This window comes from Besnoitia besnoiti, chromosome VI (genome assembly GCF_002563875.1).
Source record: "Besnoitia besnoiti strain Bb-Ger1 chromosome VI, whole genome shotgun sequence".
Classification (NCBI taxonomy): domain Eukaryota; phylum Apicomplexa; class Conoidasida; order Eucoccidiorida; family Sarcocystidae; genus Besnoitia; species Besnoitia besnoiti.
In genome coordinates this window covers 3,978,626-3,995,459 of record NC_042361.1, presented here as the reverse complement: position 1 = coordinate 3,995,459, position 16,834 = coordinate 3,978,626, and the positions used below count along the sequence as shown (strand labels likewise).

The 16,834-nt window shown below is 58.7% G+C and overlaps 4 protein-coding genes across 4 annotated transcripts; all 4 read right to left on the bottom strand.

Moving 5' to 3' along the window:
• Positions 1-68: 68 nt before the first annotated feature.
• Positions 69-824, bottom strand: BESB_069670 (uncharacterized protein; the record flags this gene model as incomplete). Its single annotated transcript, XM_029365360.1, has 1 exon — positions 69-824. One exon carries the CDS (start codon positions 822-824, stop codon positions 69-71), a length of 756 nt encoding a protein of 251 aa, XP_029218943.1.
• A 1,883-nt stretch (positions 825-2,707) lies between these two features.
• On the bottom strand, positions 2,708-3,463 carry BESB_069660 (uncharacterized protein; the record flags this gene model as incomplete). Its single annotated transcript, XM_029365359.1, has 1 exon — positions 2,708-3,463. One exon carries the CDS (start codon positions 3,461-3,463, stop codon positions 2,708-2,710), a length of 756 nt encoding a protein of 251 aa, XP_029218942.1.
• Positions 3,464-5,346: 1,883 nt separating this feature from the next.
• Positions 5,347-6,102, bottom strand: BESB_069650 (uncharacterized protein; the record flags this gene model as incomplete). Its single annotated transcript, XM_029365358.1, has 1 exon — positions 5,347-6,102. The coding sequence occupies one exon, from the start codon at positions 6,100-6,102 to the stop codon at positions 5,347-5,349; it is 756 nt and encodes a 251-aa protein (XP_029218941.1).
• Positions 6,103-7,457: 1,355 nt separating this feature from the next.
• BESB_069640 (uncharacterized protein) lies at positions 7,458-16,589 on the bottom strand (the record flags this gene model as incomplete). Its single annotated transcript, XM_029365357.1, has 14 exons — positions 7,458-7,531; positions 7,863-7,956; positions 8,272-8,421; positions 8,728-8,980; positions 9,213-9,402; positions 9,645-9,780; positions 10,329-10,388; positions 10,652-10,738; positions 11,117-11,213; positions 11,957-12,298; positions 12,489-12,564; positions 13,171-14,975; positions 15,199-15,485; positions 16,065-16,589. The coding sequence occupies 14 exons, from the start codon at positions 16,587-16,589 to the stop codon at positions 7,458-7,460; spliced, it is 4,176 nt and encodes a 1,391-aa protein (XP_029218940.1).
• Between the last annotated feature and the right edge of the window lie 245 nt (positions 16,590-16,834).

Here is a 16,834-nt window from a genome sequence, read left to right as displayed (position 1 = left end):
TATTGACGCACAACTAACAACCACCGTGGATGATCCAGCGCACGCCGCACAATGTAGCCCAGCGTCCACTACTCCATCGCGACATCTTTCAGCTGACGGAAGAATGTGGCGAAGTCGTCTTCCGTCCCGGCGCTCTCTTGGTAAGACTCCCAGAGCATGTGCTCCAGATCCTCAAGCTTGCCAGTGTCGTAATCTCGAATCAACTCAGCCACGCCGTTGTGGTCCTCGTCAGACATGATCTTCTTGAAGCGCTGTGAGCCGAGCATCAGAAGAAGCAGCAGTTTCTTGAACTTCGCCTTCGTCATCACCGGGCTAGGAACTGGGACGGGAACCGGTGTGCCCTTGGCAGGGGGCGCTGGCACATGCTTTGCAGGTGGGGGTATGTGCTTAGCCGGAGGCGGGTGTGGAACGTGCTTCGTCGGCGGCGCCGGGGTATGTTTCGCCGGAGGAGGCGGCATGTGCTTGCTTGGCGGCGGCGGAACATGCTTTGTTGGTGGAGCCGGAATGTGCTTCGAGGGAGGCCGCCGCGTTGTGGTTGTTGGCCGCGTCGTTGTCGTAGTTGTGGGTGGCGGAGGAGGTGGACGCTTCTTATCCTTCCCGTCATCCTTGTCCTTTCCTTTGTCCTTATCATCATGCCCATCCACCTCACCCTCGACACCATCCATCTGCGAAAGGGAATCGATGTAGCTCTCCTCCGCTAACGCGTCTGCGCCAAAGAAACTTTCAACGCTCGGATCCGCAACGGCCGGAGCCGCATCGACTGTCGCAGAGAGCCCTACGAGGAGCGCCACGGCAACCACACGTTTGCTTTTAAAGAACGACATTGTTGGTGAGTGCTCGCAGCTAAACGCAGTAACCGTTCGATGCGATAGTAGAACTCGAGGAAAATGAAATGTGTGACCATGCCGCTAGACGCCGCCGGTGCAACAGGCCGAGCCCGGCATCCAGCATCGACGCGCACGATGACCGCCGAGGCTGCTCGCACGCATCGATGCGGTTGTGACGCGGAGAGTCGTCTAAGGCATTCTGGTCACAGGCTACGCACCCCAGAGAGCCGCAGCGTAGACGCCGCGTGCCGAAGGGAAGTTTGTGCATGTGCTGTATGGATTATCTTGCGGCACTGGGCCGCATTTTTAGCACAGTGACCCCTTCACCACCATCAGGCAAGGATGACGACGGCCGCTCCGAAGGATGTAAAGATGGTGGTCCTTTTAGATCCTGCTTTATTGTTCTGCCTTCCCTGCATGTGGGAGAGACAGAAGCCGCGGGGTACGACCAGTGCTTACCTGCCGGCCTCAACACCTGGTCGCTCCTTTCAGGGCGCAGGGTGGATGCTCAACCAGTCACTCAGCTGAAGGATTGAGTGCAGATACAGTCGTGCCCGCGAATGGGAGAAAAGTGTTCCGTGTGGTCGCTGAATCTTGATGCCTGTCGCACGAGCAGCAAATCTGCCCCAGTCGAAGAGGCCACCCAATCTCGAGCTCCCCACCGGGGCAAATGGGCGCACGACGGGTATGCTTCAAAGGGTGTACCGGTATCGATTCGAATGGATGCAAGTCGTAGGTGCACACACCTGTACGTCGGTATGTGGGAAGGCAGTGTGAATGGAGAGCGCGCCCAAGGAGCTCGAACTGCACGTATCATGTCGGCACCTCGGTGTGGCTTCCGCCGTCGACCCTCCTACAGCTTCGTCTTGGACATCCACTGTACGCACTACCTGAGGCAGCCACTCAGTGACGTGGGCGCGGCGCTATCGCGCTGCCACTGGTGTGTTCACGCATATGATGTGGAGGACTGTGAGCTCTGTGACACACGGGGTGCCACGTTCTTCCGCATCGGTTGACTAGGCGCGCCCGTCATCGGTGCTGAGGCAACGTGTGTAGCGATGTGCGATGGTGAGGTCGTGCCACGGCACGGAACGTAGCGTGGGTGCTCGCATCTAGTCGTTACGTATATTCGTTACGTATATTCGCTCAGAGGTTGCCTGCCCACTGGCACGAAGGGGGGATTCGAGGACATATATCTTCGCGGCAAAGTCTCGGATCGAGCTCATGCCACTTGCCGAAACGTCGCAGCTAGCTCCGCCTTCTGTACCTTCACCTCGTTCAATGGCTGCCCCTCGTGCTACGGCAGCGCCCCTGACGGGTAGCTGTCTGTCTGTTGAGTTCTGCTGTTCCGCCTCGCGCAGCCGCACGGCGAACGTGTCTTTTTGGCATGTGCTTCTAGCGAATGGCAGGTGGCTCATGCCTCCGACTCCGGCTAAGCCCCGTCATGAGCTGACAGTTAACTATCTGCACTAGGAAATCGGTACCGTGCGGAGCTACAGCGCCGTTCAATCCGTGCCTCGCGCCCCCTGAAAGAACACAGTGCGGTACTGTCTGCACTAGCGCAACTGCCTTTTGACTCCAAAGCTGCCGTCTAGTGTTATGCACCTCTTCACTGAAACGCAGACCACTTGCCTGCAATGCGCATGCCGCTCTGCCGCTCACTGAGCAAGGCCTCTCCGGCCGAGCTCCAGGGGCGGTGGGGGTCATCTACCGAAAGCACGGAACTCACCCCACTTGCGCCAACGTTGTCGCAGAGCGAAACCTCATTGAGCGGTTTGTTTGCGTTTCATCGAACAAAAACACTCAGCATCTTATTGACGCACAACTAACAACCACCGTGGATGAACCAGCGCACGCCGCACAATGTAGCCCAGCGTCCACTACTCCATCGCGACATCTTTCAGCTGACGGAAGAATGTGGCGAAGTCGTCTTCCGTCCCGGCGCTCTCTTGGTAAGACTCCCAGAGCATGTGCTCCAGATCCTCAAGCTTGCCAGTGTCGTAATCTCGAATCAACTCAGCCACGCCGTTGTGGTCCTCGTCAGACATGATCTTCTTGAAGCGCTGTGAGCCGAGCATCAGAAGAAGCAGCAGTTTCTTGAACTTCGCCTTCGTCATCACCGGGCTAGGAACTGGGACGGGAACCGGTGTGCCCTTGGCAGGGGGCGCTGGCACATGCTTTGCAGGTGGGGGTATGTGCTTAGCCGGAGGCGGGTGTGGAACGTGCTTCGTCGGCGGCGCCGGGGTATGTTTCGCCGGAGGAGGCGGCATGTGCTTGCTTGGCGGCGGCGGAACATGCTTTGTTGGTGGAGCCGGAATGTGCTTCGAGGGAGGCCGCCGCGTTGTGGTTGTTGGCCGCGTCGTTGTCGTAGTTGTGGGTGGCGGAGGAGGTGGACGCTTCTTATCCTTCCCGTCATCCTTGTCCTTTCCTTTGTCCTTATCATCATGCCCATCCACCTCACCCTCGACACCATCCATCTGCGAAAGGGAATCGATGTAGCTCTCCTCCGCTAACGCGTCTGCGCCAAAGAAACTTTCAACGCTCGGATCCGCAACGGCCGGAGCCGCATCGACTGTCGCAGAGAGCCCTACGAGGAGCGCCACGGCAACCACACGTTTGCTTTTAAAGAACGACATTGTTGGTGAGTGCTCGCAGCTAAACGCAGTAACCGTTCGATGCGATAGTAGAACTCGAGGAAAATGAAATGTGTGACCATGCCGCTAGACGCCGCCGGTGCAACAGGCCGAGCCCGGCATCCAGCATCGACGCGCGCGATGACCGCCGAGGCTGCTCGCACGCATCGATGCGGTTGTGACGCGGAGAGTCGTCTAAGGCATTCTGGTCACAGGCTACGCACCCCAGAGAGCCGCAGCGTAGACGCCGCGTGCCGAAGGGAAGTTTGTGCATGTGCTGTATGGATTATCTTGCGGCACTGGGCCGCATTTTTAGCACAGTGACCCCTTCACCACCATCAGGCAAGGATGACGACGGCCGCTCCGAAGGATGTAAAGATGGTGGTCCTTTTAGATCCTGCTTTATTGTTCTGCCTTCCCTGCATGTGGGAGAGACAGAAGCCGCGGGGTACGACCAGTGCTTACCTGCCGGCCTCAACACCTGGTCGCTCCTTTCAGGGCGCAGGGTGGATGCTCAACCAGTCACTCAGCTGAAGGATTGAGTGCAGATACAGTCGTGCCCGCGAATGGGAGAAAAGTGTTCCGTGTGGTCGCTGAATCTTGATGCCTGTCGCACGAGCAGCAAATCTCCCCCAGTCGAAGAGGCCACCCAATCTCGAGCTCCCCACCGGGGCAAATGGGCGCACGACGGGTATGCTTCAAAGGGTGTACCGGTATCGATTCGAATGGATGCAAGTCGTAGGTGCACACACCTGTACGTCGGTATGTGGGAAGGCAGTGTGAATGGAGAGCGCGCCCAAGGAGCTCGAACTGCACGTATCATGTCGGCACCTCGGTGTGGCTTCCGCCGTCGACCCTCCTACAGCTTCGTCTTGGACATCCACTGTACGCACTACCTGAGGCAGCCACTCAGTGACGTGGGCGCGGCGCTATCGCGCTGCCACTGGTGTGTTCACGCATATGATGTGGAGGACTGTGAGCTCTGTGACACACGGGGTGCCACGTTCTTCCGCATCGGTTGACTAGGCGCGCCCGTCATCGGTGCTGAGGCAACGTGTGTAGCGATGTGCGATGGTGAGGTCGTGCCACGGCACGGAACGTAGCGTGGGTGCTCGCATCTAGTCGTTACGTATATTCGTTACGTATATTCGCTCAGAGGTTGCCTGCCCACTGGCACGAAGGGGGGATTCGAGGACATATATCTTCGCGGCAAAGTCTCGGATCGAGCTCATGCCACTTGCCGAAACGTCGCAGCTAGCTCCGCCTTCTGTACCTTCACCTCGTTCAATGGCTGCCCCTCGTGCTACGGCAGCGCCCCTGACGGGTAGCTGTCTGTCTGTTGAGTTCTGCTGTTCCGCCTCGCGCAGCCGCACGGCGAACGTGTCTTTTTGGCATGTGCTTCTAGCGAATGGCAGGTGGCTCATGCCTCCGACTCCGGCTAAGCCCCGTCATGAGCTGACAGTTAACTATCTGCACTAGGAAATCGGTACCGTGCGGAGCTACAGCGCCGTTCAATCCGTGCCTCGCGCCCCCTGAAAGAACACAGTGCGGTACTGTCTGCACTAGCGCAACTGCCTTTTGACTCCAAAGCTGCCGTCTAGTGTTATGCACCTCTTCACTGAAACGCAGACCACTTGCCTGCAATGCGCATGCCGCTCTGCCGCTCACTGAGCAAGGCCTCTCCGGCCGAGCTCCAGGGGCGGTGGGGGTCATCTACCGAAAGCACGGAACTCACCCCACTTGCGCCAACGTTGTCGCAGAGCGAAACCTCATTGAGCGGTTTGTTTGCGTTTCATCGAACAAAAACACTCAGCATCTTATTGACGCACAACTAACAACCACCGTGGATGAACCAGCGCACGCCGCACAATGTAGCCCAGCGTCCACTACTCCATCGCGACATCTTTCAGCTGACGGAAGAATGTGGCGAAGTCGTCTTCCGTCCCGGCGCTCTCTTGGTAAGACTCCCAGAGCATGTGCTCCAGATCCTCAAGCTTGCCAGTGTCGTAATCTCGAATCAACTCAGCCACGCCGTTGTGGTCCTCGTCAGACATGATCTTCTTGAAGCGCTGTGAGCCGAGCATCAGAAGAAGCAGCAGTTTCTTGAACTTCGCCTTCGTCATCACCGGGCTAGGAACTGGGACGGGAACCGGTGTGCCCTCGGCAGGGGGCGCTGGCACATGCTTTGCAGGTGGGGGTATGTGCTTAGCCGGAGGCGGGTGTGGAACGTGCTTCGTCGGCGGCGCCGGGGTATGTTTCGCCGGAGGAGGCGGCATGTGCTTGCTTGGCGGCGGCGGAACATGCTTTGTTGGTGGAGCCGGAATGTGCTTCGAGGGAGGCCGCCGCGTTGTGGTTGTTGGCCGCGTCGTTGTCGTAGTTGTGGGTGGCGGAGGAGGTGGACGCTTCTTATCCTTCCCGTCATCCTTGTCCTTTCCTTTGTCCTTATCATCATGCCCATCCACCTCACCCTCGACACCATCCATCTGCGAAAGGGAATCGATGTAGCTCTCCTCCGCTAACGCGTCTGCGCCAAAGAAACTTTCAACGCTCGGATCCGCAACGGCCGGAGCCGCATCGACTGTCGCAGAGAGCCCTACGAGGAGCGCCACGGCAACCACACGTTTGCTTTTAAAGAACGACATTGTTGGTGAGTGCTCGCAGCTAAACGCAGTAACCGTTCGATGCGATAGTAGAACTCGAGGAAAATGAAATGTGTGACCATGCCGCTAGACGCCGCCGGTGCAACAGGCCGAGCCCGGCATCCAGCATCGAGGCGGCGGTGAGGGTGCTCGAGCTCGACTGGCGTGCTAGGGGCTTATCGCTGAGTTGGTTTCGTGCGTGGCTCGTGAGGCGCCCTTGCGTCGGTGATCGTCGGGCAATCTGCTTTTTTGGAGAGCACGAGAAAATTCGCTATCGCTGGGAGGGTGGATGGGGTACGTAGCAATGGTTGCTATGGCCATATCGTTCTAAACAATGAGTCAGATTGTTCTAAGCGGCCGCTACGTGCCACGTTGCGACGCTAATGTAGCTCGTGATCCCATCTTGCCCGCGTTACATTCAGAAGGCTTCCTGGTTGTGTAGCCTCTAGGGAATCTGGAGGCTCACGTACACCGGAATCCCCTTTAGCGCGCTCAACTGGTTTTAGCGTTGTGTAGGTGCTTTGCCGTCCGCACTCCACCTTGCCCAGCTATAGATCACGCTCCGTACAGGCTGACAATCAATTTCTGCATATTACACGTTTGGGCTTCTTTAGAGGGCCGCAAATGATGCGATACATATGCGCCGCAGCCAAGCCGTCCGCGTTAAGATGGGTATTTCCTGTTTCTCCCCATATTGCTCAGAAATCATGCACATATCGGTAGTCAGCGACTGTGCTATCTAGAGGAGCAACGCTCGTGGAGAAAGACAGATGAAATGATCATCCTTCATGAGCGCTGAAGGATGGCTGCATCAGTGAAGATACTCCATTGTTACTGAACAAGACGTAGCCCTTATTCAGGCTGCCTGATTGCGCAGTACCGCTTCCACCTGACCCCTTCCCGCCCTCCCCCCCACCGCAAACTTCTGGCTCAAACAAAAGCCGCCTTCCCCAACTGCAACTGGCCTGCAAAAGCATTTCTTCTATCGAAACGAGTTCTTTTCCGTACACTCAACACTGCATTTTCTGGCAGTTACCAATGTGCTGAGCAGCTACGATGCGGAATTCTGTCCTACAGAAGGACTAGTGTACGAAGACCTTCTCCTACCATCACACCGTGGGGCGCCCGTCGCGTTCAGCGCGACGGATCAAAGATACGGTCTTGTGCGTTATTTCGTAATCAGAGAGACAAACAGAACTCAAGTTGGTTGTTGCGTTCTGGTAGGTGAATCCTCCGCTTCCATGTTTGCCACAGATCTGCTGTGCTCAAGGAGCTGCGATTCACATATCAACTGCTACTTTCATGCCCTTTCTTTGGACTCTGACAGCTTTGCTCTCATTCACGGCAGCTGCGGCGCTTCACGTCGGAGGTTCAATCACTCTCCCGTGGCACATCGTGCACGTTCCTCCACTGTCGGCATCAAGTAGAGAACCTGAGCAAATCGTTCACACAACGCGAAGACGGCCAGTTATGTCCCCTTTACGAGGCGCGGCGACGCACAGCCAAATCGAGCCTTTTTGGCCTGACCTGGAAGTCACTTTTCCCTGGTCGGCAACGACAAGCTAGGCAAACAAGCGGCACCATACGTAGTTTCGTCACCACCCCTCGTGGCTCCCCACAAGCTGCGAGGCTCGTGCCCCGCTCCTGCAGCAGCTGCTCACAGAATATCGCGCGGAAGACCCTGCAGACTCCGGCGGCAGTTCGACAGGAAGCTGCGGGCGTGACCGAAGCTGTCGCGGGCCTTGCGAGAGACACAGCCTTACCCAAGGAGTTCCAGACGCCGCACCTCCCGCACAGAATTCGGTGCTGCCGGACATCTTCCATGAGTACCTCGACAACCTTCCGCTTCTCTCCCTCCTGCGCGCATACAGGCAAAGACCCCGCCGCGCGAACACAAGAAGCCTCCACGTGGAAAGGTGACGACCAGAAGCGCCAAGCGGCGCGTCATTTGCGCCGTCGGGCTCGAACCCGCATTCCACACGCGACGTACGCCGTATAGGTTAGAGCAGCATCTCCGAACTGTCTCTGCTACAGACGACCAGGAAACATAGATTTGCTGATACTGCACCACGACATATGAGTGGAGGTGAGCTGGAAGTACTCTGCACGGTCGTATTCGAAGCTCCGCGCTCCCACTCGCCGTCACCCGAAGCAAAGCAGCAGCTCACTGACCTGACAGTAATGCTCGCTGAGCAGCGAGAGCTGCTCCATGTACTTCACTTCCGCTAGGCGTGCCGCACTGGCTGCCTCCGTCGCCGCGCTTCGTTGCTCTTGAATCTGTCTCTGAAGCTGCTGCCGCTGACTACCAAGTGAATGGATTGTCTGCGCACAGCATGCGTTCAAAGCGACTGAAGCGACTGCCAAGCGCGATCAGCAGCGCGCGGACGTTGCTGTATCCACTATTCCTCTCGCATCTTTCCGTACGCGCGAGCTGATGCGGTTGCCTGTCAGACCACGCAAGGAGCTCGCGTGCGGCGCCACGGACTTTGCAGAGCGACAGGACCCTGCCAGCCCGCTGCGTGCGGGGCTTGTATGCCTGCTGGTATACTGACTGCAATCAATATCCAGAGAGGCTACGCAGAGTGCCTGCTGTAAATATGTTCCGCATAGGGCATCTCTTGGCCTTACTTTCAAGCAACTACTGAGCTGCATCTTCAGCGCCGCAAGGGCATCCTCGCTCGTCTGGATGTGTTGCAACAGCTGCTGAACCTGCTGGACGTAGGTCTGTCGGAGCTCGCGCTGGCACCCTGCCATGCACTTCGTGTCTTTGCCAGCCTCCTCTGCGGAGGACTCTTGACACTCGAGAGCCGCCACCACAGCTGCCGCCGCACTGGCCGCCGCGGCGGACAGAGCTGAGCCCGAGGAAGGTGCGTAGACACTTCTGCGAGACCAAACCACAGATTCCCATATGCGACAGTTGGAATGAACCAGAAAAAACCAAGCGCTGTGCTGGCAGAGGCAGACGCTCGACGCGAGGCTGAGTCTGCAAGCGGGCAGGCTGTGCCGTAGTACCGAGGGCGTCACCCAGCAGACTCACAAGATTCGGCCTCTCTCAACCCAGAGTTGCCTCAAGAAAGAAGGCGCATGACTCTCTGGCGAGTTCTTTGTCTCACCCGTGCTGCAGAAGAGCCGTTTTAATCATGGCCGCGGCAGCTTCTCGAGATGAGCAGCCCAGCACCGAAGGGATTTCGGGGCTGGAGAGGCAGCCGCCCTCGCTCGCCATCACCATTAGCCTCGAGGTCGCGGCGCACGCGTCCTCTGCAGCAGCCGCTGCTGCCATGGCTGCATCCAAGCCTTCGGAGCCTGAGTCACCACCGCGCCAACGCGAACGAGTCTTGTCTTTCTCTTCACGAGGTTCTTCTGGGAAGCCGACCACGGCTCCACTCACCCCACCCCGCCACGCGCTGCCCTTCCCCTCCATCCCCTCCCACGTGGACTGCTCTTGGTGGCCTTCGAACAAGGAATTCCCCGGTTCACGTGTAGTGGGACGCATGACCACGCACTCTTGAGCTTGTTTGTGGTCCTGCGAAGGAAGAAGTACTGACCTGCGGCGTCTTCGCCTTGGAGTGCCTTCGAAGGAACGCAGACATCATCGGGGTCCCTCCGTGTGCCCGACTCTAACACGTTTTCCAGGTCGCCCTCTGCCGCCTCCTCACCGGAGGCGAACGGTCCGCGCGCGAGCTGAAAATCAAAAGACATCCTCGCGAGAAAAATAGGCAGCCATGGACTTGCGCAGATCGCAACCTATCTTCGCAACAGCGGGCTCTTCGCACCTCAATCGATTTACGCAAATACAATACCGCAGCACCGCCCCTCGTCGCGATCGTGAAGGCCGGGCCCCCCGCATACCTGACCGCGCCCTCGTCCTCCGCACGTGGAGTTTCTGGCTTGAGATACGCGCGCCGTCAGAGGCCTCAGCACCTTCCACGATACGCTGAACACTTTAGCTGTCTTAAGCAGTCCAGTGGGGTGTTGGTGTACTGGAGTTATAAAGAACTTGTTTGTCTGTATATACGTTGAGACTATCGGTTATACGTCTTCGACGCTAACTTTCCGGCCAGACATCCCTTTTCTTTGAAACGCACTTCCCTTCTCGCCGTCACAGCACGATCTCAAAGTTCCCCCAGCCACGCAGTTTGCGCTAGGGGCTCGCATACATCAAGCCAAGCCGTGTGAAGTCCACCCGCCGCCTCCGCACGCCCCAAATGAATGAAGCAAGTTTGTCTTACTTCTAGACGAGCTTGGACGATGGCGTGTCGGCCGCGGAGCTCCTCGGCGTCCTGCAGCAGCTGAGAACAAGCGGCAGCGCGGACGACACAACTGCCGGAAGAGATGGCGTCTCGGGAAACCTAGCGTCCCCCCCTTCCCCCAACCTCCCCCACCGACTGCCTAAAAACGACAGATTTCTTTTCGGCCGACGGGGACGCGGTGCTGCGACGCAGAGGTGGGCTTGCTCTCGACCCGAGGAAGCACCGCACGCGAAGCAGCCTCCTGGGCAACACACACCGGCGAGTTCGACGGCCCCCGCCGCCCCCCACGAGAAGCCGCATACCTGAGCGCGTTCCTCCAACACCTCATCGAAGTCAAGCCTAACGGATTCCAGTTGCTGCTCGAGGCGCTGCTCTGCAATAGCCAGTCTCTGCGCAGGCGGACAAGCGCGCCAGGCACACGACGCAACAAGAGACCTGAGCTGCACACGCACCTTTTCTTCGACGGGAGGTGCCTGGGCACGGCACCTCCTCGCCACCACCGTCTTATCACATCAAAAAGACAAGCCGCGCGGGATGAGCCGACCAGAAACACCAGACTGCCTGAATCGACGGTGGTGACATGCACGTTCCACAACAAATGCCAGAGCCTTCGAAGGACGCGCAACCTTTGGAAAACGGCTCAGGTGTGTGCTGCCTGCATACTGTTGCGAAGGGCTCCTTAAACACCTCCCCCAGAGCACAGAAACACCAGGAGACAAAGCAGACGAACAGGGAAACGCCCCCCGCCCCCTCCCCTCGTGGCTGACCTGAACTTCCTCTCTGAAGTAAACCGCGTCATCACGCAGCATGCGAGGCGGGGCGTCTCTAAGCACCTCCCGTTGATGCTTCATGAAGCTCTTCAGCCTGTAAAGCAGGTGAACGACCGAACAGGAGAAAGAAGAAGCAGCGCTCCCTGCAGAATCGACCCACGCTCCATCCATTCAGACACGCGGAGACGATAGATAAACTAGACCAAGCGAGAAGGGACTGGAAATGGCGAGACGGGCGGCAACGCAGGGCGATCATCCGCAAGCAAAAACGGAACAGAAACCCGGGGCAGCCCCGGGCTGCAGTGGCCGCGCACAAACCGGAGGCCACGCGCGAGTCTCCACAGAAATACAGTTAAGTATGTCAGAGTGCCCCCGCCTGCCGACCGTGCCCACGCACTCTCTCCCCTCTTGTCAAACCACCCGTCGGCCCCGCGGCGGGGTACGACTTCAGAGGCCTTCTCGACTGATGGGTGCTCCCCTTCGCTCTGTCTGCGGACAGATTTGACTGCCAGACGAATTCAGGAACCACGCTTTGCCAGGCAGGCACCGCGGAAGCGAAAAACTTTACTATGGGCCTCCATGAAGCGAGTCTCCAGTCTCTCCCCGATGCCGTCAGAACGCATGCGCCCAGACACTCGCAGTGCACGAACTCAAAAACACAAGATCATTCACCCATCCTTCCCTCTTTTTACAGTTGCCCCGTTTGCAGTGCACTCCGAAGAGCGAGCCTCCCCTGGGGTCAGGCCGGGTGGGGCGAGACAACAGAATATCCGAAGAGCAAGGCGTCGGCAGGCGGTGAGCAGAGACTCCTGGCTCATTGTCTTCACGCGGGCTCACTCGTGAAGGGCGGAGTCGAGGACCGGGAGGTGGAGGAAGCGGACCCAGAGGGTCAGGCGCGAGGAGAAGAGGAGCTGCAGGCCCTCGCGGAGGATGGCAGAGCTGCTGGTAGTCGTCTGCGCTCTGCTCAGGAGGCCCCCGCCCCCTGAAGCGAAAGCGACGCCCAAGTCGCGCCGCGCGAGCGACGAGAGATGCGACGCAGAGACTATCTTCGCGTCGACGCCGATGGAGCCGACTGGCTTCTCCGCGACTCCCGACAAGTGAGGGAGGAGAGCCGAAATCGGCATGTAAGAGTCAATTAACTTGGCGGCCTGCACAAGATTCACCATTGCGTTGCCTCCGCTGCAAGCAAACGGACACATGGACGACAACGCAGCCACAATCTCGCGCGGATCCTTGTGAATGGCCCGCCGGCAAAAACGAAAGGGCCGGAAGGTCCTCGGAGGTCCGGAGACGAAGGCGGAAGCCAACCCGCGAAAGAGGACTCTAGACGAACAGCTGTGGAATCACCAGAGTAACAGACGACACTCACCCAGAAAGCGGAAGCAAGTGACCCTCGACGACGTGAGGCCGACACATCCGCGCCGAGATACACCCTTCCATGGTCGCTGCAGAGACAAAGCAGCACACGCGCCGGTATACAGAGCATGTGTATCTGAGCAAGGAAGGCTCAGAGATAACTCTAAACCTGGAGCTGGGAAGCACACCGCTCACGTTTTAGCAGGAGGAAGAGGCAGCAGTCTCTTAGCAATTGCCGCAGGCATGCATGCGACGGCAACGCCACGCGACGAATGTGCGTCGACTTTTCGGGTCAGTCACCTTTACCTACAACTGTACGGAACGTAACTCATCTCCACGCACGTAACTTACTAAACACCATGGGACCGAAGAAGTTGGTTAGTATTTATGTCCTCTCTCACAAACCTAGCTCTACTCTGTGAAATTCGAGCTTGGTTAGATAGTGTGATCGTCTTGATTACTGTAGGCAGTGGGATTCCACCAGCGAATGGTCTGATATAGTAGATTAACTACTACCGTATACCTTACTACCGGATTGGATCTACGCTTATGCTAAATCAACAGGTATAATGACTACAGCTACACCGCGTTGGCGGGCGAAGGCGTCGCCCACCACAGTGGATTCCGCGGCGCCACAACAAAGAGGCTACCTTTCCGCTTTTTCTCGATTGGGGCGCTCTCGAGTGATGACCTACCCATGCACATCATGGCCCTTTCCAGGTGTTTGAGGAAGACTTGCTGCAGCATTTGTTTCGCGACGTCGTGTTTCATTGCAGATATCGCCACTGCTTGAGCCACGGCCGATCGCCTTGCTGCCTCGAGGAGTTCGCCGTCGCCTTTTTTTCCATCTTGGTCGTCTTCGAAGCGAAATGCTCCGAGGAAATGAGGTCCACGGAGCTCAGTGCGCAGGGGCCTCTCTCCGGCGCGGCGTTCGCACTCTTCGCTTGTCCCGCTGCCTTCGCCGGTTCCTGAAGAGTCTGCTTCAGAAAGCTCTTCACAAAGCAAATCGCTCTCCCCGGATGACACAGCGCGCTTGAGCAGGCGGAAATGTTCGCCAGAAAGCCGCGCCAGCGCAGCGTCCTCATCCTCTTTACCGCCGCACGGGGGAGACCCGAAGCCCGCGAGCTCTCGGCTCGTCCCAGAAGGAGCCTCGCTCTCGGAGCACTGTCCGCCTCCGCGAGGGACAGCCGGGCCGGTCCTTGGTTTCGAGACGGAGGACACGCATTCTGAACTGGCGCATCCATTAGGTCTGGCCTCGTTCCGAGGCGTGCGATTCGCGAGAAACGGGCTTCTTGGCGTCCCGCCTCCCTCTGAGCCCTCGGCCGTGTTCTGGGGCCTGGCCACCGAGAAAAACAGAAGCTGCGCAACTTCAAGAAGAAGCGAAAGGGACTTGTCAAGTCGGCGCGAAGCCTCGATGAAGGCCGTCGTGGACCGCCGCGCGTCCCCCGTCTGGCTGCGCGGCTGCGCGGCTGCGCCTGCTCCAGGCCCCGAGAGGTGCGAGGACCACCGAAAGCTGTCGAAGGCGTTCGCAGTCTCTCCGGATGCGAAGGACAGGCCCCCGTTCTGTGGCTGCTTCTCGTTTCCATCAAGAATGGGAAATGCATCCGTTTCAAGAGTGAGCGAAACCAGAGAGTAGCTGGTGAAGCGCCGAAAGGCGACTCCTAGATGCCGCAGGCCACGCCGCGCCTCGAGGGCAACCGCCTCCTCGTCGCCGTCAGCCCCGTCGGTCTCCCGTTCGAGGCCTCGCTTGGCACGCCCCCTGTGAAGCACCTGTCCCCCAAGCTGTCCGCCTCTGCTGCGGCCTTCACTCGCCTCTTCTCCCCCAAGACGGGTCGGGCCTGGTGCCCCGCTGCGGTCCGCCCCTGAAGAAGGCGCGACGAGTTTCCTCAGCAGGTATCGCTTGATGGAGTTGATACTCTTCCTCGCCTCGAGCAGAGCGTCTAGAGCCTTCTGGTTCGCCACCGTGAGTTTAAAGTGAATCCCTGAAACAGCTGCCGTCGTGCCTCCGCCGTTCGCAGTCCCCCCCCCGGAGTGCGGGTGGTGGCGAGCCCCTTCGGCCGCCCCCGCCACCAAACCCTCCGCCTGCGGTCGGCCAGCTACCTGCGCGCCGATCGCCACGAGGCCCGCAGCAGAGGCCGCCGTCGCTTCGTCGGAGAGGGACCTCTCCACGCGGGCGCCTGGAGAGCCCGCGCCTTCTGCGTGACCCTCCGCAGCCTTCCCGCTCCGTAGGTCCGCGCCGCCGGTCCTCCCGCCGCCTGAGCGGAGAGCCTCAGCCCAGGCCGCGAGGAGCTGCTGAAGGCGAACAAGGAGCGAGGCAATGGCTGAGGCGACTTGCCTCTGGGCCGCGACGCAGGCAGCCACTACCGTTCCGCAGCCGCCACAGGGCAGATCGTAGCAGGCGAGGAGACGCAGGCGGCGCAGATCCACAGGCAGGCGACGCTGGACATACCGCCGAAGACAACCCTGCTCGCGCGCAAGTCGATCCTTCTGTTCAGACAGTCTGAAGGAACAGAAAACAACGAAAAAAGGGACGAAGTGGAAGGAACCACGCGATGAAACCTCACCTCGCTTTCGCGGCACCGATCGCAGACTGGCCTAATAATTGTTCAGCAGCGGACTTTCTCTGAGGTAGACACGGCCTCACGTGGCGAGGGGGTCGCGCGGGTCTGCTCAAAGGAGCTCTGCCCCGAGGAAGCCAGCAAACACCTTTCACAACAGCGTACCTTGTAAGCTGCAGACGCGTCTCTGTCTTCACCTCTCTCAGCCGTTCCTCGACCTCTCGTTTCCGCTCTCTCTCCTCACAAAGAAGCGCTTCGTGCGTGTGAACTCGCCTCTCCGCCTCATCCCGCTCCTGCCGGAACTGCTGGCACACGTGCCGCTCCTGCTGAAGCTCCTCGTCCAGCCTCTCCAGGCGCTCCTGTTGAACCTGTTGTTGTTGCTTTTCTTCAAACTGCTGCACATGAAGCTGCTCGTTTTCCCGAATCTTGTGCTCAAGCTCGTCTCGCAACACCTGCGCAAAAGCCCAGCAGGAGAGAACCGCAAGCTTTGGGAACCGCTCAGACAGGAAATACCAGAGAGAAGAAAACGTTCAGGAAGGCGACGCCCAGTGCGTGCGACGCATGATTTCACCATCGCGGACGCGTCACAGTCCACCAGATATATTAATAGATACATAAATAACCCTAAACCCTATATATATATATACATATATAATGGACTGTGATATGTATATATATACCGTAACAACAACTATGGTGACATCCAACGTTGGTGACGTCGCCAACAACACACACGCTCCCCCGAAGCGTCGCCGTTTGCCTGTCGGATCACCGAAAAGGCAGCGACACGGGGCCCTGCTCAGTAGAGCGTAGGAGAGTTCCTTTGACGACTTGAAAGACGGGTCGCCACGTTTTCACTCATCTGCGCTGCCGCCCCGTCCACAATAGAGCTCTCCGCCTGTCTGCCGGTCACCACGCGCGCGCCTTTCGCAACTCCGAGCAGAGCGGGTTGAGGACTCGCGCCTCTGCACCGAAGAACGGGCACCCAGACAGATCTGCGGCAGCGGATCCTCTCGTTCTTCACAACGTACCTGAAGCTCCTCCATCAGGCGCTTTTCGTTCTCTTCCTTGGCCGCGCTGCCAGCTGTCGCTCCGGAGAGGAGCCCAATACCCCACTTGGCAGCTCCGCCGCCGCCAGCGGCCCCTGTGGCTGCCGCAGCAGCGGCTTGTTGTTGCAGCAGCTGCAGCTGCTGTTTTTGTTTGCGGTTGGTGTACTGCAGGGTGTCGAGCTCTTCCATGTGTTGTCTCTGCTCCATTTCGCGCACTTTGAGTTGCTGCTGCAGTTGCTCGACGTGCTTCTGCAGAGTCGCCACCTGTTCCTGCTGTTGTGCTGAGGCCCGCTGCTCGCCGTCTTGCTGCATCTGCAGCAGGACTTGCTTAAGTCGGTCGTTCTGCTGCTTGCACTTGATGTATTTCTGCTTCAGCTTCTCAACCATATCCAGGTCCAACGCCTCGCCGCCCCCCAGAGCAGGACTCACTCCGCCGTTTTCTGTCCCTGCCAGCGGAGACCCCCCACCTTGGGGGCCCGGAGGCCCGGCCGGCAAAACGGGGCGCATATCTGCGGTCGCCTCACCTCGCCCTCGCGCGAACCCGCCTGTCGGTCCAGTCTGTTTCGCTTTGCGCGGTGAGACAGCGGCAGCCCCTAAAAATTGAACAGCCCCCTCGCTTTTCACGTGGAGTCGGCGGCAGACCCATCTCAGTTCTGGCAGCACGCCGGTCTTCAGAGACATGGACGCTCTCACAGCTGCGCAGAAAAGCGCCTAGTCATCATCGGCGCGTCCCAGCGATATCGGTGGCCTGT